The 23,518-nt window shown below is 33.3% G+C and overlaps 1 protein-coding gene across 5 annotated transcripts in view; it reads right to left on the bottom strand.

The window, feature by feature from the left end:
* Positions 1 to 23,518, bottom strand: part of LOC143223625 (dystrophin-like) — a 187,325-nt gene that overhangs the window by 14,349 nt on the left and 149,458 nt on the right. For all 5 annotated transcript variants that reach the window (XM_076451800.1, XM_076451802.1, XM_076451805.1 and 2 more), the window contains 6 exons: positions 22,651 to 22,739; positions 21,222 to 21,301; positions 20,035 to 20,112; positions 18,744 to 18,910; positions 9,257 to 9,368; positions 5,932 to 6,140 (listed from right to left, as the gene is read on the bottom strand). In XM_076451800.1, the coding sequence (XP_076307915.1) occupies positions 5,932 to 6,140; positions 9,257 to 9,368; positions 18,744 to 18,910; positions 20,035 to 20,112; positions 21,222 to 21,301; positions 22,651 to 22,739 (735 nt within the window). The remainder of the gene's footprint in view (positions 1 to 5,931; positions 6,141 to 9,256; positions 9,369 to 18,743; positions 18,911 to 20,034; positions 20,113 to 21,221; positions 21,302 to 22,650; positions 22,740 to 23,518) is intronic.

The raw sequence follows: 23,518 nt of genomic DNA, 5'->3' as shown, positions 1-23,518 counted from the left end.
CGAGGGAGGAAGACAGACAAGCCAAAACCTGTGTGAGGATTTGCATTGATAAGTTTATTCTTAATCCAAAACGAGCCTGCAGGGTAACAGCATCCACATAAGGGTAGAATTAGGTCTCTCAACTGAAGGTGTAATTGCATTATGATGTCTCATTCCATTGTACGGTTAATTACAGATCAGAAGATATCATCTACACTGGCCGAACACAATTGCTTTACTTTGAACTGAATGGCCATAGCCATCTTATGTGGAACCTAACCAGCAAGGTGCTTTCATGGTCGACTACTACACCAGCTTGGAACTTGGAAGTGGTAAGGACTCCTGTAATTCTCTAGAAGAAAGGGAAGGTCAAGAATGTACGAGGAATATTGACACCCAAGATAGTGCAATGTGTGATCACAAAACCTTATTTTGGAAAGCAGATCTTACCAATTTATTCAGTTGAGGCATGGTAGGGATAAGCAGCTAACCCCTTCTGCTTTACCTATGTGGTTCATTGGGTGTATGGTTTATGATGGGTCAATTTACGAAGCAAGTATCACAATATTACTCACCTACAAGCAATCTTGTGAAGCATCCCATCTCAAAGTTATGCATGAGAATGCATGTAAAGGAAATTGCTAGTCAACATGGTTTACAGTATGAATATAGTGTTAAAGAATACCTGGTTAGGTACCATTTACCAGAGTGTGTGATATATGTATAAAAATTTAGAATAACAAGCTCCTGAAAGAAAAGAAAGCATTAATAAAGTCTTACCCATTATAATAGTCATGCTAAAGTCTGAAGCAAAGCCACAGGAGAAAGGCAAAAACCTGAGGAAGCCCAAACTGCAATATATTGTAAATAATGAGGAATGAATGTTAAAGTTAGTTCACATCTGCTTGTAGGATTTCCTCAAGAGGCAAACAAAGAATAGAAGTGAGGGAAAAAGTGAAGTGTTGGATTTGATCAGAGTTAACATGGAACAGAGTAGGGGTGAGTGGAGGACAAGGGGAAACAGGCCAACTGGATCAAATGACAAATCCAATTGGTGAGGGTAAAAAGGGAGAGATCTCTGGATGAAGAGGGTTGCCAAGGTATAAAGAAATGGGAATGGGGACTATGGGAGGAAGCTGTGTGGAAAATATAACAATGAGGAGCACACACATAACATAGAAGTCTATGTAGATCAGAATGGAGGTAGAGATGAGAAATAAAGGGAAGAAAAATAGGCAAAAAGGAGGAGTTACCCTCATGAGCCACTGGGGTTTCAGGAAGAAAATAAAAATCTGGGTAAAGGAGAAGATAGGTATAGTGATAAAGTGTGTGTGTAAAATTGATGGTGAATAAGTCAGGCTGCAGACACCCACAGGCCAAAAGGAGAAGGAAATATCAGTTAAGGGACAGGTGAAACAAAGAACATGAGGAAATAGGTTCAAACAAAGTAAAGTAAAGGAATGGAAGACCACATTAATATTTCAGTCCAGAAGAATAAGTTATTGAATCTGGAAGTAACAGATTAACATAGTAAGGATGGGTGAGAGAAAAACCCTGTGGTGCTGATAATGAAAGCAATGGTGATTGATATAAGCCCCACCACTGAATTATCAGAATGGATCATTACCAGACAATGTCTGGCCTTTGCCAGAAGAAAATGATCAAAAGTCCAAAAAATGACAAGGAGCTTGAAGTCATTGATATATGAAGACTTTTCATTGACAAACAAATGACCCAAAGCCTATTGGTTATCAACCTACTCATCCCAGCCTTAAGGGATGCATTCATAAAGAGATGTGAATTCATATGAGGAGGAGGAAATGATATGTTTGCCAAAGTGTGAGTGTTGTCTAACCCCACAAAGGAGGTCATCTATCCACAAGGGAAGGAGAAATGGTAATGGAAGCATCCAAGGGATGATCAAGGTTCAATTGATCATGCAGAGTCTACTGACAGGAGCATATTTGTGTGTAGCTGAGGGGGTTCATTGGCATCATAGAAGACCAAAATCTATAGAATCTCATGAGAAGAAAGTGAGAGAGCAGACAGAACACATTAAACTAAAAATTCCATAGAAAATAGACAGGGATGAGGCCTGACTGAGGTTAGTGTAGAAAAATACACCTAAATGTACACTGTATTGTGTAGGAAAGTCTTATCCAATTTGATCAATCAGTCTACTCAAGCAGTTTTAAGAAGCTGTTAATGAGTATGACTGGCTAACTACCATTTTGAATGGGCTAGAAGTAACCAGCCATCCATGTAAAAATCGAAATGCAGCTCCAGAGCATAAATATGAAGAGCAAAGCTCTCACTACATGACAAAAAACATAAGGATTTGAAGCCAGTGGGAAGAGCAAGGCACAAAATTGGTACACCACCCTTGGATGGGTTAACTGAAGATAAGGGCAAGCTCGTACCAAGATAGAGAACAAGTGCCCCCAAAGGATGAGGTAAGATTCTATGGTGAAATGTGGGAGGTGAACAAAATAATTGAAGTAAGATAGATCAATGAAGAACTTTCAGTAACTGGTTTTTTGGTATCCACAAACAGATGAGTAAAACCCTGGTAAATGAACAGGTTTTATATCCTTTGTCTAAAGAGGTTCTGTTCTGCCTCTTTTAGATGCTGGAAAATTATTGGATCCCAAGGAGAAGGGAAGGAAACAGGTACCTAGAACAAAGGAGGTGGGGCAAAAATGGAATTTTGTGTCCCTCTGACAATACCTGAAGAATTCTAACGTTGGTGTGAAAGGTCACCACCAATGAACAAAGCTGCAAGTCAAGCTCCCATTGGCCCTAAACTTGCCAGGTAATCAATAAAAATATTAGTAGTATATCATGCATCATTGAGAAAAATGATGATCTGTGGCACCATGAGGAAGAGGAACAGCTAAGAGCTGGGAAGGAGAATGAAAGGAAGCCAAAATCAGCACATTGGTCAGCTATGACTGGGATAAATGGGCTATCAGATGTGAAAGGGTAGACTGTTGATGGACAGATGCCACCCAAGTCTCCAAGTGTTTTGGGACTACATCAAAGATGAAATGTCTTAAAAATGGAGTCACATGCATATCCTACAGCTAAGGAGCAGGTAAATGAGTTTCAGGTAAGACAGCAACATAAACTAAATGTTCCCAACAACAGATAAACCAAATTTTCAAAGCCAGTGCAAAGGGCAAAAAAATGAGCTAATGTGGAGATAAGGAGGGAGAAGATGTTTCCAGAAATATCACTTAGGATTTCTGTAAAGAGCCTCAGACAGGAGATGGATTTGGAAAGGTACTGAAAAAGAGTCATAACAGTAAAATGGAGATGGGAATATTAGTTATGGGTGAGACTTGGAACTCTCTTCCCTAATGGGTAAAACCAAACTTTAGTCAAGGAATGGACAGTCAGTCCTATGATACTCATGAACATACCGATCTGAAACCCATGAGGGGATGAGCTATACTAAAACCATCACCAAACTGAGAAGCAAGTTGTTCAGCATGAGACTGTATGTTGGGAAACAAGGAAAAAATAAACTAGGGTTGGGAAGTATATTCATACAGTAATGAAGAATATGGGTCACAAGCTGTAGAAGCAAGAGACAAAACATAACATACATGAAAAATAAAGGCCAAAAAAGAACCTGTGGAATACTGAACACAATCCTCAGAGAGGGTGTAGGAAGGCACAAAAAATTCACTATGAGGAAACAGGCAAAGTCTTTGACAGCCTACCCAGGTTCTACATGTTCAGAAGAAAGTGAGACAATGTCAACCTCTATAACATTCAACATCCTTGCAAATAAACATATCCACATTTCCTTATGGGTCATCAGCACCTGAAGCACGAGGTAAAGTGACTGTCAAATGTCAGACACCTAAAACTGTAGCATTAACTTTTAGATTCATGTTGTAGCAGTCAAGAAAAGCATTTGAAATTAAAAATAAATGTGACCAGAATAAGGGGTAACTGTACCTGACTGCTTTCAGATATTTGAGGATAATAAATTGAAGTCACTTTGATAAATAAGTCAGTCTAATGCACTAATAAAGACAAGAAAGAAAGACATCTGAGCGGAAGTGCTGCCAAATGAGAAAAGCTGAATTGAGGGAGCCACATGCTTTCATGTGAGTGTAGTACGCTCCTATTGGTGAAGAAATGATGCTGAGAAAAGCTGAATTGAGGGAGCCACATGCTTTCATGTGAGTGTAGTACGCTCCTATTGGTGAAGAAATGATGCATGATGATTTGCATGAGAGACAATAGGAGGATGTGGAAGGCTTGTGGCATGCGTAATAAAAGTGTTTGCATACAAAGGAGAGAAACAAATGGGAATGGTTAATCTTGTGAGTGGAAGGAAGTAAAGTGTTGGAAATCACGTGCAAACAAGTGTTTGTACACAAGACATATCTCTGAATCTGATTCACACACTGAAAGGTTGGAGTAGAAAGTGATATTGTGAAGAATAAAAATGATTTTTTTCCACTGTACAGTTTGCATATTGTACAGGGTGGCCCGTAAGTCCCTACCCATCCATATGTTATTATGTTATATTCAATTATGCATGTATTATAAATTTGTTTCTTTTTTAGAGAAATATGGCCAATGTAAGCCCATTTACACTTGAAGAGCATATTGTGACAAGTACATCGCATAATATTATGCAGCGAGAATGAGGGACAGCACACAGATACACTGGATACATAAGATATATGGATGGGAAGGGACTTATGGGCCACACTGTATTTGAATTGCCTTTAAAATACACAGCTACAATCTTTTAATACCCTCGTATACCATATCTGATATTTGCTTTTCTCTACCATGAACTGTTTCTAAATCAGCAATACAAGATAAAATGAATAGCGATGACTCTGACATCAAATACATAACACTATGTTGAGTGGCACTCAATAAAAGGTCATAGCATGTGTAATTTGACCCTGACTATACATACAGGATTAAATACAGGAAAGGTCATATACATTTCCAGTTTAGTTTATTTGTTTTTTCTGTAAATTATGTGTCATTCATCAAATTTAGTTTCTACATGCTAAAGATTACTGCCTTACAAGCTTATCAATCTCAGCACATACATTATTGAAATCTCAATTTTAACAGCATAAACTATATTCTCCTGCTATATTATAGTAGGAGTTCAACAAAATCTTGCATGGTGAAGTCAGTAGTATAAACTAAGATAGCATTAATAAAAATAGTTAACAATCAGTGATGTCGAGAAACCCACTTGTTGAGAAATTTATATGCAAAAATGGCTCGTTTGGGTTGAGAAAATATTTTACATAGAAGGTCGAAACGTTGTTCGCTCTTCTATGTAAAATATTTTCTCAACCCAAACAAGTCGTTTTTGCATATAAAAATAGTTAACAATTCAAGTTATATTAGAACAAATTTGGTAAACAAATTTTATGAATTTATTAAACTGTTAAAATTTAGATGACTCTTAAAGACACTTAATTTTACATATTGTCATTTGAATAATTAATTTTTTGTGTAACTTATAATATTTTAGTTTGTTTTGTTTTGAATTTTGTGCACAGCTGCACAAAGACTACCTGCACTAGCCACCCAAAATTTAGCAGTAATAGACTAGAGGAAATGGAGCTAATCAATGCTGCCAACCACCAACTCTTGGACTACATTACATTATAATGCTCCCATGGATAAAAAATGAGCATGTATGGAAATTAAAACCTACAACCCTCAGATTGTGAGTCTAATGTGCTAACCACAAGACCATACCAGGCCAATCTTATAATCTCTTTCTGATACATGTGATATAATGGTATTAACAACATCTTTATTTAAAATCAAAATGTTCCAAGCTACTCATTGTCAATACGTCATCTACCTTTATTTTATAGTCCAGATTACGATGGCAAAATACTACATATAATAAGTACCAATTATAGAGCAACATTATGTTATAATAATGTGTACCTATTGGCATACAATTCCAAACGAGAATGCATTTCTTTAGAAGAAACAGAGTGTTGTGGGGATGGTGCTGGGCTCTCTAGGTCATCACCTTCAAGCACGGTCTGCACAGGCAGGTAACCCATTCGTTGGTGTTTCTTAAAATGCCGCTTTGATTTGAATTTGTTTCGAACTATTCTCGTAAAATCTCGCATGTCTTCCCCTGAAGTTGTCTAGAAAAGCAGAAGTGCATGAAAAAACGTAAAGAATATTTTTTGCTATCCAAAGAATCTTGCACAAGTTTTACAGTTAATTTAATTACCTTACAAGTTTCTGTTAACTTTATAGGTTATTTTTTATATAGCATAATTTATAACATTTGTGTCTAACATCATTATACTATCAATGGAATACTTTTATATTTTTTAAACTGTAATTTTAAATTATTTCTTATATTTTCAAATCTTTACAAAGTCTTAATATATTTTTGGAAATATTTTCTTGTGAGAAATGTATAAGATACTGCACTGTTTTTTGTAGTAATTATCTGTTTATCTGTATTATCTGTTTGATAATATTTTAAACTATGTGATACTAATTTAACTGACAGACAAGGTCATGTGGTGTCACTGTTAAATGCAAGTGTGTTAATGTCATCAGTATGGTTTACACATAACCTTTGTAATATTCAAAAGGAAAATATTGTCATAAATTGTCAAATAAAAGCTCTGATTATTCATATATTTTATAACCTTTTCAAAATGATATGATTAGTTGATTACATATAAATAAAGTTAACAATATTATTATAGAAAATCCCAAACTTGTAAATTTTTTCACAAGTAGATATAAGAATAGATATAGTTTAAAAAAGAAATTCACACACCTCCAATTTCATATTTCATTAGTAACAAACACCTAACAATATACAACTGTTAATTATACCCAGAAAGGAAATAGAGTTGTTGTTATGGGCTTTAGATATACTGAGTAATAAGTTCTTGTTTCTCAAAAAACATATTTCAGAACATCTCTCGATACTGAAATATTTCTGCTAACTCTTAGTTTCAAAAATGGGACTAATAAACAAATACTATAAATGACCAAAAATGGTGCATTAAAAGTGAAAGCTTTTGGAAGCATTGAAATAGTGGTATACAAAATCAGAGACGAGAGTAGAGTGTGACAGAAGAAGAAAACCTACAACTGACTAGAAAATTCAAAGAAGCATTAGTATAATATAACCAGAAATTTAATGATGCTTTGGACTAACATATTCAAGATTGAAGTGAAAAATTTAAGGGTATTGAATGTTTATCACCATAAGTAGTGCAAAAAAATCAAAATAAAATCTAAGAAAGTTGAGAGATGTTACAAGAACAAGACTATTCAGAGAATTAATTTATTAGAATTAATGATAGAAAAAGTTATGTAGTCATGAGAAGTATACAAGTGACTTTGGTCAATTACTGTGTGTGTATATTATTATTTTACATGTTATTAATATTAAACTGATAGTTATTCAAGAAATAAGAAAAAGTTTGAATTACTAGTCTATAAATGGCATTACATTTGAGAACAAAAATTATGGTTGACAACATTCAGTGGCAGATTTAAGGATGAGTGGACCAAGGGGCTAATAATTTTTGTGGGACCTACATCCTACATAATTTTACATATAATAAAATTATCGATGGGCCCCCATTAAAACCATGGGCACTGGGGCTGGGCCCCCTCATTCTTCTGTCTAAATATTCCACTGACAAAGTTGTCAGTAATGCTAGAATTGTTGTAGGAATAATTACAGGAACAACCCATAAATTTTAACCTCTAGTAAAGTGCTATTTTGGTAATATGTACCATGAAGTTTGGTATTCTACATTACCAGAACCAACTCAGGGTAAACCACACAGACCACTTTTGTTTGTTGTTCTAAGTAAAACAAAATAAACTGATTATAAAGAAAAATAACAGCAGTACATGATGAGTGGTCTCATAACAGGCTTGAATATGAGACTATGAATAAAATGTTGGTTTCTAAACGATTTTCAACTGACAATCAGCTAAGCCTGTTTCCAAAATTTTATAAGCTGCTTCATACAGCACTAACTTTTTAAAGTACAAAATGCTTCATTAGATATAGTTTTAAACATGTTTTCTTCAGTCATCTTGCAGAGCAGTATAAATCTGTCTCTAGATAGGCTGGGAATCATTGACATAAATAAACAAGCCTTTTGAAGCATATATGTTTGGTTTGTTGTTTTTAAGAACAAAACTATACACTGGACTATCTGTGCTTTCCCCACCATGGATACTGAAACTTGGTTTCTAGCATTGCAAGCTAACAGATTTATCACTGAGCCACTATTGGTTGAAGCATATATCACAAGTAAAGTTCATGTATATAGAGAAGAAAAATAGAATCTTTAGTCAGTTATCCTAACTAGAAGTGCCTTCAGAAACACTGACTAGAGCTGTTCAGCTTGTTGATACCATGAAGGATTAACAACTTGGATCTGGTGAACCAATCTAGATGCATCATGTATCATTAGTATGATACAGATAAGAAATTTCTCAAAAAAATGCTAATAATCAACTCAGAGCATCTACTTAAAACAAGAAACTTACAAGACTACTAAAGTTGACTTTGAGAAATGTCTAAGCATAAGCAGGCTGCAATTATTCAGTTTACTCAAAAGCATGTTGCATATCACATTGTTTCACTACTGAGGAGGTTAGCAATGACAATTAATGCTTGAAAGCAATCAAAAAGAAATCCAAAACTCTCAAAAGTAAGAATTTCTGTATTGTTCTGTGAGAAACATATTACAGAAGGGATAATGATGGTGAAAATATGAAAGAAGAAACCCATTTTGGTAAAGTATATACTACAATTCATAGCCTAAGATATGTTGTCTCCATGAAATATTTTTTCTTCTTTTACATACAATGAATAGATGCTCCCCAACCAGAAACATATTTTCAGCTTCAAAACCTTCTGTCAGTAGAATATACTGGTATTAAGGTTGTGTTGAGCTTAACATGATGTTGATACATAAAAGTTTCTACTGATTTATCAAAGTTTGTGAGTGGGACATGAAAGACTACTGTGTTTAGGAAGACTTGGAAAGGGTACACGAAAGACTGTATTAAGTTGAATATTGTAAGTCTGTTAAACAGACAAAAAGACTATTTCTGTTAGACTGTATTTTTGTACAAGTGATTTATGCAAATTCTCCATGTATTAAACAGTGTCATCAATATGCAAGAAAGCAGGATTTCTAAAGAACTCAAGATGATAATACTAAAAACATTCCATTATATTAACAGTACATTTTTTAAAACTTACTGTCATACAGTATTCCTGCATAGGGTGAGACAGTTTGTGACCTCTGGCTTTTCTTCCCGAGAAAAAACAGCTTTGACATAGGTCAAAGTTAAAGCACTTCAAGCACCGATATCTGAAAGATCAAGTTCACAAAACACCAATGATTTAAATAAAAGAATTAATTTTATAAATGTAAGTTTTAAACCAGGGTGATCTGTGAAGGATGAGCTAACATGACATTTTTATAAATTTTATAATAATAAGGAAGTAACTGAAATAAATGATATTCCAATCGTAATAAAGAAATCTCATCTTTGGAAAGAAAAGAGACAACTTTGAAATCAGTTTTCATTTTAAAAAAAAAAATGCAAGTTGTGATTTTTAGTACATTATATTACCATTCTTGTTTAAAACACATTACATATACACTAACAACTGGTATTTTGCTATATTGTATGAATAAAAAAGCTCTTCCACATTTACAAATTATTAACTTTTTCACTAAAGAGCTAATGTGATTCCTGCACTAAATAGTACAGTAGCTAATAACAACATGTATTTTAAATTTCTTTTCATCACATAGTAATTTTTAGGGTACTCATACTGCATACCTGGGTAAAAATATTTGATATATATACATATCAGCCTGATAATCCAATCACGCACAAAATAAACTACGTTTTGTTTATAACACAATATGAATTTCTGTCACTTAATTGTTTAAAAAATGTCATATTTCTTTTTTGTATAAATGTAACAACAAGTACCATTTATTGATGTCATACTTTCTGATATTTAGACACTGACTGTTTTCACTGTGACATGCTTTTCAGTAATTGGCTCAATCTACAGATATTCACTGTGTTTTGAACAAAATTTTAAGATTTTGTTACACTAAAAATGTATTTCCTACATAGATACAATCCCACATTGAAAAGAAGGAGAGGCTGGCAAAGGATCTTAATGGTGAAGCCATTTAGAAAGCAACTACCTAGAAATATCTGGTGTATTCAGAGACAAACACCAAAGCACATATGTGGGGCACTGTGGTAGTTCTGGAACAGGTATGCTCTTTACCCTGTAAGAAGGAAATGAACCTGAAATACGTAAAAACAAATATGTGCAGAAGCTTAATTCATTCTTAGAGGTGAAATCCATGGTATCAACAACTTCCTAATTTGAAAAGCAGACTGTCTATGATTTATGAAATCAAAGGGTTGGCAGGAATAAACAGAAGTTCTAAAATGCAGCCAACTGGAAGGAGGCAGGAGAGAGGATCATATCATCTTTAACTCAAGTTCATCAGTTTGTTTGTTTGTTTTTGAATTTTGCACAAAGCTACTCGAGGGCTACCTGTGCTAGCCGTCCCTAATTTAGCAGTGTAAGACTAGAGGGAAGGCAGTTAGTCATCACCACCCACTGCCAACTCTTGGGCTACTCTTTTACCAACAAATAGTGGGATTGACCATCACTTTATAACGCCCCCATGGCTGAAAGGGCAAGTATGTTTGGTTTAATGGGGATTTTGAACCCGTGACTCTCAGATTACAAGTCGAATGCCTTAACACGCTTGGCCATGCCAGGCCAAGTTCATCAGACTGGAGAGAATCTTGTTGACCCTGATCTATGAATGAGACACATAATAGCAATGTAAAAAATTGACTGACTGGTCCAGGAAGCTGCCTTATAGTATCATAAAGATGTCTTTGCAATATAACCCATCTAACTCAAGAAAAAACTGATAGGAACTACCCCTAGCACAATGACATCATCAGTATAATAAAATCACTGAGGTATAGCGTAAGAAGAAGAAGCATATTAATCTGCAAGTACTTCCATCATAACCAACATGAAGGATGGAGGAATAAAAGCATAACTAAGTGAAGACTTAGAGACACCTGTAATATATGTGTTAAGATTTATGCTGATTGTTTCAGCTCTAAATCAAAAACCCAGCCACTGGGAACCGACATCTATGTTAGGGTAAGATAAGAGATCCAAGCTTATAGGATAAACTGCAATTTTGACAGCTTATTCCAATTATACCTTGTGGAGGATATCTTACCATATACACTAGCAGAACACTATTATCCTACTCTAAACTGAATGTTTTTTATCATTACATATATATTTTATCATTATCCCATTCAGGAGGATGTTTCCATTGTCTGTTACTCAAGTGGCTTGGAACTGGAAAGTGGTAAGGACTCCCATACTCCACTGGAACAAAATAGGAGAGAAATTGTGGTGGAAAGTCTGGAGCAATAACAATGTCTGATAGAATGGATTGGATGACCACAAAAATGTTATTTTGAAAAACAGACTGTACCTGATTTGTTTAATCTACAACATGACAGAGATGGTCAGCTGTCCTCTTCTGTTTTACCCACTAAGCCCATGGGTAAGTACAAACATATTAATGAAATATATATAATGTGAGGACAAACCTATAAGTAATCTTATGAAACTCCCCTTCTCAGTAGTGTGCATTTAATGGCCATGGAAATAATAATTGTTAATTCATTTATGGTTTTACAGTGTATATTTAACTATTTTAAGCACAAATGGTCAGGTACCATGCACCATACAGCAGAATTCAAACAGTGTAAGAAATGAAAAGGGTAAGTTCTCGAAAAATAAGAGATGTAGATATAAAAGATAACTTACTACGTTACAGTCTTGCCAAAGACTGAAAAATGGTAATTTGGTGTTGAGAGATATGACAATACATTCAGTTTAGAGGTATTTCACTGAAGGCATAGATACTAGAAAACAAGAGGGATCACTCTGTTAGATAAACTTCATCTGAACAAGAAAGCAAATCTGCAATAAGATTGAATGACACACAGTAATACAAAAATACCAAGTCTGTTGGCCCCAGAAACGAAGATCTGAGATCTGATCAGAAAGAGAATGAGAACACTTTCTCATTTTCCTACCTCAAGTAGGAAATTATTGTCACCTTGGTGATTGAGATAAGCTACCACTTTAGAAATCTTGAAATGGATCCCTACTAGACAATTCCTGACAATGTGAAGAAAATAATCCAAGAGACAATGTTCAGCCAGAAGCTCAAGAATGTTTACATGGTAAGATCTTTTGGCCAGAAACTACTGAACCTAAGATTCCTGCTGATCTATCCATGCCTCCCAGTTCCGAAGCAAAGCATCCATGAAGCTATGTAAATCCAGATAAGGGAGGGGAAATGGAACATCCACCAATGCTGATCGTCTACATGGAAAGGAGAAAGGGAAATAGGAGCCTATAATGGATCCTGTGCAAGATTCCACTAGTCATGCAGAGTGCACTGATGAGACTGCATTTGTGCTAAACTCAAGGAGTTAAAGAATTACATGGAAAAACTAAATCCCAAAAATTGATATAACCTCACAACCTGTAAAGACATAGAAAACTGAAAGCTCCATTAAACATAGTCAAAGAGAAGAATGTTAGGCTCAACTTAGATGAGTGTTGAAATAACACCCAAATATATAAGATATTGAGTAGGCATAAGAATGACTTCTCCAATTTGATTAAGCAGCTCACACAAACTACCTTCAGAAACAACTAATAAATGTGATGAACTCCAGTCATACATGTAATGATGAAAGCATAATTTTTGAACATTTAAATGTTGGGGAAATTCCTTGACCATCTAACAAAAGGCATAATGTTTATTTGTTTTAAATTTTGTTTAATTTCATTGAATTAACTTTGAACTTTAGTATTTATATGAGGTTTGATTTGTTTTGAATTTTGTGCAAAGCTACACAAGGGCTATCTGCTCTAGCCATCCCTAATTTAGCAGTGTAAGACTAGAGGGAAGGCAGCTAGGCATCACCACCCACTGCCACCTCTTGGGCTACTCTTTTACCAATGAATAGTGAGATTAACCATCAAATTATAATGCCCCCATGGTTGAAAGGGTGAGCATGTTTGGTGTGACAGAGATTTGAACATGCAGTCCTCAGATTATGAGTCAAGCATCCTAATCTCCTGGCCATGCAGGGCTACCAAGAGACATATGGGGCTGAAGCAAGCACGAATGGCAGAGTGAAAAATTGATAAGCTACCCTACGATGAATGAAATGAAGATAAAGTCTCGACTGAGAAGATATCAGGATATGCAGGTAAATATTCATAGCATCTACTACAGTAAACCCAGAGGGAAACCCATCTAAGATTCAACAAAGATTTCATAGTAAATTGGGGTAAAACCAAAAATTGAATGAACAAATCGATTACAGAGTCCTAGTCTCTTTTATTTTTTATATTAAAAACAGCCTGGAATAAATATTTGGAAAAGGATGATTGACAGGTTCAATGGCTTGCTAGGATAGAAGATCCTGTACCCCTTCAGATAAACGCTGACTGGTGGTAGGATCTTGAGGAAATAGAAAGAAAATGGGTATTTTAGATAAGGGAGAAGGGAAGCAAAGCTCACAGATCAGTGGCAAAAGATTGACAAAATCTGACAAATAAGCTCCCACAGGACTGGAAACAACTGGGTAGTCACTGGTACTGTTAGAGATATATCCATTTATACTGAATAAAATGACTGGATGAGGAACCCCTAGAGGGAAAAACAGGTAGAGGCTGAGAAGGACTTGGCTTATAAACAGTAATATGAGCATGTTTAGTCTAAGAATGTAACAAATAATCCACAAAAAAAGAAAGAGTATTGTATTGTTGCACTGACTCCACAAGGGATTTCAAAGTATCAAGAATATTACCATAAATATACCACTGAAGTCTCAGAGATAAAGTGATGGTAAATAAACCTGGGACAAATCTATATCTTTCCCCAAGCCAAAAACAAAGAAATCACATGTGTAAGACTAGAGCCAAAGAAGACAAATGTATCAATATGAAAGTAATCAGGAAGAGAAAATCCTTTGAGAAAAATTCAGGATGTCTATGTACTGCATCAGAAAAGAAATGGATAGTAGACAAGCACCACAGAAGAACCAATAGGATAAGAAAAAGGCAGGAAAATTGGGCATGGAAGAAATGAACAGAATGATCAAGGTTTGCCCCCACATGGGCAACATTAATTCTCACAGTTGACATTAAGCCTGATGGTAGGCCAAGGCAAATTGAAAAGGAAACATGAATTTTTGATGAAATAAAAAGTTGTTAGCTGTTAAAGAGAAAAAAATAACAAAATCCACTTTAGAAAAATTACTAAAAAAATCATGAAATTCATAGATTACAAAATTTAATGTCATGACACGAGTATTGATAAACTAGAAGGGATATTTCAGTAAAATTGAATAGAGGAAGTTACATACAACACGAGAGTGTGTTACATTCTTATTGGTGGAGAGCTGTCACATGACGATTTGCATGTTAGAGATATTTGAATCAGTTGACTGTAAAATGTGTGGGAGCTCAAGGCTTGTGGCATGTGAAAACCCTTTTTGCATACAGAGAGCATCACTGAATGAGAATAGCTATTTATGTGAGAGAAAGTAAGGAGTTAATGTACTGTATTTGAAAATTATAATCATTTGTCATACTTTGTGACCATGGGTGAAATATAATAGTGACAACCAAATCCTTCTGTTTGATTAGAGAAGTTCGAGAGTTGGCTGTGAGTATTGTTGATGTGCTGCTTTCTTGTCTTTCTGGTGTATCACTTCAAAATGAGTAATAGCTAGTACATATTGTTCTCAAGTAGCTTTGTATGAAATTCAACAACAAACAAATGCATAATACAGAGCACTGAACCATAATTTCTGTATCCTCTCTTTTAACAATGTATTTGACTGTATTTAAAAGAACATTTCTTGAGGTTTGGCAAACTTTGATGATTTACTTTTTTAAATTAAGCTTTAATCCATACAGTAATCCACTAATACAGTTTAATCACTCTATAAATGCTTAAGCTACAAAATTGGTTACGATGCTCCAATTTACAAAAAAATTAACAAACAAAGAATAAAAGATTCATAAAAACGTAGAAAATTAACAGTAAAAAGACATTTATATTTATACATGTACTACTGGAATATGTCTATATCACGATTATCTATACTCACATACTTATCAATGCACTAAACATCAACATTTTTGATTAAAATAATGCAGAACAAATCCAGGAACTCACACTGGAATTTTGAACATATATATTGATACACAACAGTAAATAAGCTAACTGGATACATATCTTGTGAACAGATGTTACTGTACCTTTTTAACCCTAAAATTGTGAGTCACTTCAACAGAAATTGCTATGTTCTTATGGCATCTTTGCACATGAGACAATCTGTTAGACCAAATTCTCAAATAAGACTTTGCAAATGTTTAGGATTTAATCATGTTCGTGACATTTAGGAGTTTCTAATACTTGGTAGAAACAACAATAAATATTCAACTATTTGTTACAATTTTCAGTAACTGAGGTCTGATCTAAGTCAATGAATGATCTATGACAATACAAGTGGTTACAATGAGAAGAGCTTGAACAGAGGCCATCTTGTGACAGCATTCACAACTCTCATTTCATGTAAACATCAAACATTCCAGTCTTGCACATGTAGCCAAGACTAGAGTGAATATGGCTTTTGAACATACTATTAGTATATATTGACTAATTTAGTAATGAAAACAGGTCTTATTAGGTAAATTACCAAACATCAGTGGACTCTCCCCAAAAGTTTGTTACATGTAAGGGAAGGGACTAACTTTGAAATGAAAGTTTATTGTGATAAAGAAACCACTGAAAACACAAATTTATGTTATTAAGCTCTAATACCAATTTATTGTTAAAACACCAGTTTAATGTTTTTGTTTGTCAGGTTTGCAATGACCAAAAAGTTACTAATTCTGATCAATTCTTGATTTTAAGGTCAATTATTATTTCATGAAAGTGTAATATTTATTACACAGTTTTTCTAGTTTTATTACAAAAAATACTTGCAAGAACAACTTAACTGGTTTATTGTATGTGGAATTACAAGTATTCATTGAAAGTTCATAGGAATGAAATTGCAAACATAGTAAAAATAATACCTCATGTTTTGTAATGGTAAAATTAGCTTTCATGTTAAATAAGAGTACTTTATCATGAATAGAATCAAAATAAAATACTCTCAGAGTTTATGTCACCCATCCAACCCACCAAGTGATCACACATGAATATAAAGAATTACACAATGTTAAATATTAGTTCTTCCTTCAAAAATATGTTCTTATAATAAAATTTATCTTGGTAAGGGATGTTGAGTGTATGTTTATCCTTCATTTTTCATTCACTAATCTATAAAAGTAAAGATTCAAATTAAGGCTAAACTAATATGATGTGTTACTTACTGGTTAAAAATATTCTCAAAGCTGTATGATTATATACCAACAAGTAGTAAGAACTTATGTGTTATTCAAAAGATGCTGAGAAACCACTATTAATCATACCAACAAACATAAAACTGTATTTTTTGTTTTTTCTAACTAACTCAATTGTAAGAACAAATATTGATACAATTAAGAACAAAAGGAAACAAAATATAGTTTTGGATGTATCATGCCAGATTTAATAAGGTTGAAATATCATACAGAGAACTGGGAGAATACAGTGTTAAAGATACAAAAAAAAATTCAATGATGCATATTTGAGTTTTGGTTATATTAAACTATGATGAAAATAAACTGCAACATTTCTAAAAAATGAAATATTTATAGTATTAAATTGAGAGTATCTGGTTTATTAAAAAGTTTGAATTTGATGGTGTCACAATCATTTATATTTATCTACTTCAAGGATGTATTATCTACAAAAGAAGGTTCCAATCAAACACAAATCTAACAGTATCTTAAATGATATTGGTAGGAAACCTAAAAGTACAAATAAGTTGCACAATCTTATTATAGTAATTGTTATAAAGATTTGTTTCTCATGTTCAAATATGTGTAAATACATATATGTAGATATAAGTATTCTTTATGTCTACTGGATAACAGAGGTGCTGAGAAATAGAAAACTTGTAAGAACTCACTTTATATGAAGTAAAAATACTCTGTTATAAAGATTAATAGAAATGATTATACAAGTCATTAATTTATCAGAATTGTTAACAAATCAAACTATAACTGATGCTATTCTTGAAAAATATTATACCAAGTAAACTGGTGAAAATTTACTGAAATGTCTCACTTTTTATATCCTTAAAAATATTTAATCTATTTTTTTCTAATGAAAGGAATAACTAAATATGATGTAAGAGTTAATTCTGATTATTTCTTTAATAACACTATAGCATTTGCTTAGGTGTTTCAAACCTTCATAATCGAGATGTGATAAATATATAGTACCATACTTTTTGATACCACTATTTACTTAGGGACATATATAGTTTGATATTGCAAGAAACTTTGCTTTTGTGTAACAATTTGTGTCTGTGTAAATAACTAGATCTGGGCACGATCGAATGGTAAGATTGTCCAGATACTGAATTTAAAGATTCATGGTTCATAACCCACTGCTAAAACAATGTGCTCCCCCGCCTAAAACTAGTCCCTCAAGAGTTATTAGAAAGAACTGTTAACTACCTGCTTTTCCTCAAATCTTTTAGTTCAAAATTAAGGATAGTTATGCACAGACAGCTACTGAGTGAGTTTGCACAAACTAAATTTTGAAACTCAAGTTTGATAATGTGATAATGGATTAATTTTTCCAGTTTTGACATCTTTATGAACAATATCACCTGATGTCATTTGTCCTTGTATATTAAACCATCATGTTTTTTTAGTATAGACATACATCCACAAAATTATTTTCAAATGAAAACAACTTTTTCAGCTTTATTGGCAAAGAAAATATTTTTTCATGTAGTTAACCCAAAGAATAAATGTTATCAATTTGTTTCACATTATTTGTAGTAACCGTTTTGAAATAATGTGTGTGTGTGTGTATGTGGACAGTGGTGCATTTAATCTTCCTTTACAAAACAAAATAATAATACTTTAACATTTTCCATTTTTACTAAAAACATTGAGCTGCCTGCAGATAGGCCTGGCATGGCCAAGCGCGTAAGGCGTGCGACTCGTAATCCGAGGGTCACGGGTTCACGCCCGCGTCGCGCTAAACATGCTCGCCCTTCCAGCCGTTGGGGTGTATAATGTGATGGTCAATCTCACTATTCGTTGGTAAAAGAGTAGCCCAAGAGTTGGCGGTGGGTGGTGATGACTAGCTGCCTTCCCTCTAGTCCTACACTGCTAAATTAGGGACGGCTAGCACAGATAGCCCTCGAGTAGCTTTGTGCGAAATTTCAAAAAAACAAAAAACAAAACAAGCCTGCAGATACAGTTAAATTTTGAACATACATGGAATTCTGAGCTTTCATAAGTTAACGGAAACTATCATTGTTTCTGACACTTTGACCACTAATGAGGATGTGATCCATCAGAGAAAGAATAAAAGGATTATGATCAGTTTAAAGCATGTACTGATAATGAGAGCCCAACAAAGTTTGAAAATGTTAAATCCTAAATCGAAAAAAATGTTATTAACCTTAATCCAAGTATGGGATATTGTTTACAGATGTTACACTTGGCCTGATGTTTTGCATTCTCTGCTGCTACAAGTCTGTGCAGCACTGGGAGCCAAACAAGAGACTGTGGTTCCTGTTGTAGCCACGTAATGAAGTTTGTCACCTGAATCTCCTTCTTGTTTCCTCCCTAGGAGAAACATTTAAGATTTGATATTATTTGAGAAACAGTTAAATAAAAATACTACAAGAATAATAAAGAAATAACATACAATATGAAAATCACTATACAATGAAACACATTTCTAAGATATGGACTTTACATGTTTCAATGTTTACCATATCATCTTCAGAAGTGAATCTGCAAGACATAAATGTTATATTTATTTCTTCTTAGCTAGATATGACACATCTTGCAGTTCATTCCTGAAGGTGACATGGTAAAGGTTAAAACAAGCAGAGTCCACATTTTAGAAATGTTTTTAAGTGTATATCAATTCTAATGTTGTGTGTTTATTTACTATCTTAACATTATCCACAAGTGCCAAGAAAATAATATTTGACTACAAACAGTTACAATTAAGATATAAGCTCTAGCCCATACAATGATTTTAGAATATAATAAACAGAGAAATATTAACATAAAATCCAAAGTTCCATAACTGCAAACATACTTTGGTATATTCTTTAAAGAATAGCTTCCTCTTGGAAAAGTGAAGATTTTTTAAGTTTTATGCATACTGGGTTTGAATTGAGACACGCATATTTAGTATTTAATTTGAAGGTTTTTTTCAAGTAAATAAATGCTATTCACTTTGTAGCTTACAGTTTTGAAAAATATGCAGTGGTGTTGTGACCACAGGCCCTGGGTGGGCATGTCCCACCCCCAACAAAATGCTTTCCACACACTGTTTCAACAATAACAAATCCACGTATAAACATTTAATTACATATCGTCAATATGGAAACTAGTACTTTAATCAAAATAGCAGCAAATATTTAATAATATGAAAAGTAAGAGGCACTCTATTTTCATTTGAATGATTAATATTAACTCACCACTGATAATAAAAATACTCTGTTTTCTGACTGAGCACCCAACCCCACTCTCCCCCCAAAAAAAAAATAGCTGCATAATATACCTGAAACTAGATATAATTTCAATGTACAAGTTTGATTTATATTTCATCAGATATTTAACAGCATAATCTAGGAAATAATATTCTTGTGATACTTCATTTCTTCTACAGTTAGTTTAGTTTGGATACAATACTTTAAGTTTATTTTACTCTACCACAGTAAATATAAACTGACCTTTTCAAAACAACTTCTTACACTAGGTTCAATATTACTTCCTCCAAAGGCTGCTACTTCACCCAAGAGCCTAGGAATCTTAAATAAATTGTACACATTCATACATTATTTTTATATCAACTTACCAGACAATACATAAAAGATTTAAAATATATATATATATATATAATAGTAGGAAAGTAATGAGATATCCAGTAGGTTATCTTTATGTTACTAATTGTGCTACTTTCTTTCTCTTAACAACCACTTATTCACAATAAAACTTTTAAGATAAAAAATATTACCTTTATACCTATATTAATAAATACAATCTAACATCTAAGCACGCCCTCCACATTCCTACACTCAATTACACAACCACCTTCAAACATTTGGTCAGCTATTGGTCAGTTACCTCTTTCTTTCTTTGTGAACCTGACTATAACCAAAGAAGGTCAAAACGTTGTTCGCTCCTCCATGTAAAATAATTTTCTCAACCCATACCAGCCGTTTTTACATTTTATATACTAGTTTCTAACGTAAATGCTCTGAGAGGTAAGTTGTGAATAACTGAGTTTTAAAATGTTTTTTTTTTAATTTCCTGGAAACAATGATATGATACAATTTAGTAAGAGGCTTTAACTGATTTAAATTATGCAAATTTTGTTTGGAAATTGTATAAGACTGTAAAAAACGAAAACTTTATTACAGCATGTTTTAGAACATTGTGTAACTACCTCAAAACACATAAATATGAAACACTAACCCAACCAATTAAACATAAATTGAACTTTTATCTCAGAATTATGAAAAAAAATCAAATATCCAAAAAAAATTATTACCATATAATTTCAGTAATACATATGAAAATCTAGTAATGTTGCTGTAATAATGTAACTGATAATATCCACAGCTATAATTTGACTGGTATTGAATTTAGTATCACTTGTTGTTTTTTTAATTCCCTGTAGTGTACAACTTATTTTTTTTGAAAAACAGATACCAAGTTCAATTATTTCAACATTTCTTGACAGTTCAGTTTAGATAGTTATGAAATTATGCCATTAATTTGCAGCTAGTCAACTTGATACTTCATAAGTGTAAGACTAGGTCCTGACCAAAGCTCAGTACCTGTACTTTGTACAGACAATTTTAACACTGTTAATATCAGCCATTAAGAAATGACCCAAAATTTATGTAAGACATACCTGTACACAGTCATGTAGCAGAAGACCAAGTTTCCGTTCATCAGCACAACCATTTACGTCAGCTATCAATCGGAACAAATCTATATGAAAAATAATAGGTGATTTTCAGCAAAGATTTAAAAAGAAAAATACAGATACTGAAATGTCCACTCCCTAGCACACAGCTGATCTGAGGCAATATGTGAGGAATAAAAAGAACACTACACAGTCTTGTTTTTAAAATTACGGCATTATTTTTAATTTCTAGTCCTCCATCTGAGTTATGGATAGAAGTCAAGCTGGTTGCTTTAAAAACACAAAATTATTAGATTATATGTATATCTATTTGTGTGTTTATATATATATATATATATATATATTCACACACACATACATAAAAACATTTGTGGAAAGTGTAAAATGAGAATAACATACCATTACATATCATTTAATTGGATACTTTGAAAATTCCAAGGACAATTTGTTTATTAATGAGCATAAATGTTTTGCTTAAATATCATTTATAACCCTAAAATTCAAACTCTCCTTGATATTTAAGAGAGACCTGGTTTCAACAAAGTCCTCAGTGTTATGGTCATGTAATTTATTGTGGTTTTTAAATCAAGATTTTATGATAAAACATCTAATAAAAAGTAACCTGCTGATTATGTTGTAATATTCAACTTATATTCTCTTGCAAAACATATATATATATATCTAGTTCACACCAACTGTGAGATTGTGTGTATAAACATAAATTAGGTGTGTTTTTTTCCTTAACAATTGAGTTTGTCACAGAAAATTTGAATGACAAATATTTTTAATCTTTCAAGGACAAAAACAGTGAAAAAGAAGAAACTATAAAAAAGTTCCTAGTGCTGTTTTTACTGAAACTTTCTTGGAACAAAGTTCTTAACAATATTAATTGTGTTAAAAGTTTAGCCTACTGTTTGCTGAAGGTGTTTGGTAAGAAAATAGTTGAAACAGCACATAAAAAACAACAAAAAGTTAAACAGAACAAACTAAAAATTAAAAAAAAAACATTAAATGATAATTAATGAGTTTATTATCAATGTTCTAAGCTGCATTGCACCTTGCCACTTCAAACATGCTTATATGTATTTCACAAGTGGTTCAATGTTGTGTAACACAGTGTAAGAATCTTCAATACATTCACATTGCCAACGTTTGTGATGTTACAAGCTCACTCTCTCTCTCTATATATATATATATATATATGTGTGTGTGTGTGTGTGTGTGTGTGTGTATACATAACTCACGTTTTTATTCTTGAATCATATATAGATTTATCCCACCTTTACAATTGAATAAGATTCAAACAGCTGGATAAGCAGTTGTTATTAAACTAAATTATATATTGAAGGCCAAGAGCCATTAATGTAGTGAACTCAAATACATCAAGTCTTCAAACAAGTCACACGTTACTTACATCTAAACTTATCCTCAAGGGTCCCTTGACAGAGTAGCACTATGCCAACTTTGAAGGAAAGGATGCGAATGTAGCCTGTTCTGGTAGAACTAGTAAAGAAGAGTAGTAAGAAAATGTGCATTACTATGTGAACATACAGGAAATACAAAAACAGAAAATAGAAACTGCTCGAGTATAATCTATAATCTTTTAAAGAAAATATATCCATGCAACAATCAGTTCCAGTTAAGAGTAGCTACTCAGATATCAGGTGCTGCCAGCTGATTGCCTTTCCTTTGTAACTTTGAAACTTAATTTAGCTTTAATTAACATTACTGTAGATCTGCAGTTAGAATTAAATAATTAAGTTGGTTGGTTGGTTGATTTAGTGTTTTATGGCACAAAGCAGCTTGGCTGTCTGCGCCAAACTTCCAGTAAAAAGGTAAAAGTAAATTCAGTACAATCCATAAAAGGAAATTAAGGTAAAAGAAAACAAAGTTGAAGAAATATATATAAATAGCATAAAACCAATGTTTCCATCTAGTTTACAACGTCAAGAGAAAAACTACAGTAATTCAAGTCGTATATTACTTTCTGTAGCATGACTGTAATAACCATAACTCGCCAGAAAGACTAACAGGTAAGTTCAAAAACCACTGTCAGCCACCTGACACTGGCCTTTTTAGTCCTGGTTTCGAGTTACTTAATGTTATGGTCAGTTTCTAATTTCAAATCGAACTAGAGGAACTGTGATTTTTAAAAGGGAGCCACATTGAAAAGATGTAAAGTATAAATTAAAAAACTTAAATGGCATTAAAAAGATTAATGGCCTTTAAAAAACTAAAAACATTACCAAGGTGGACAGTGTAACCATCACCAATAACACTGT

The sequence above is a fragment of the Tachypleus tridentatus genome, chromosome 8 (assembly GCF_004210375.1).
Source record: "Tachypleus tridentatus isolate NWPU-2018 chromosome 8, ASM421037v1, whole genome shotgun sequence".
Lineage (NCBI taxonomy): Eukaryota > Metazoa > Arthropoda > Merostomata > Xiphosura > Limulidae > Tachypleus > Tachypleus tridentatus.
Note: the sequence above shows the minus strand (reverse complement) of the source record. Positions and strands in the feature narration are given on the sequence as shown.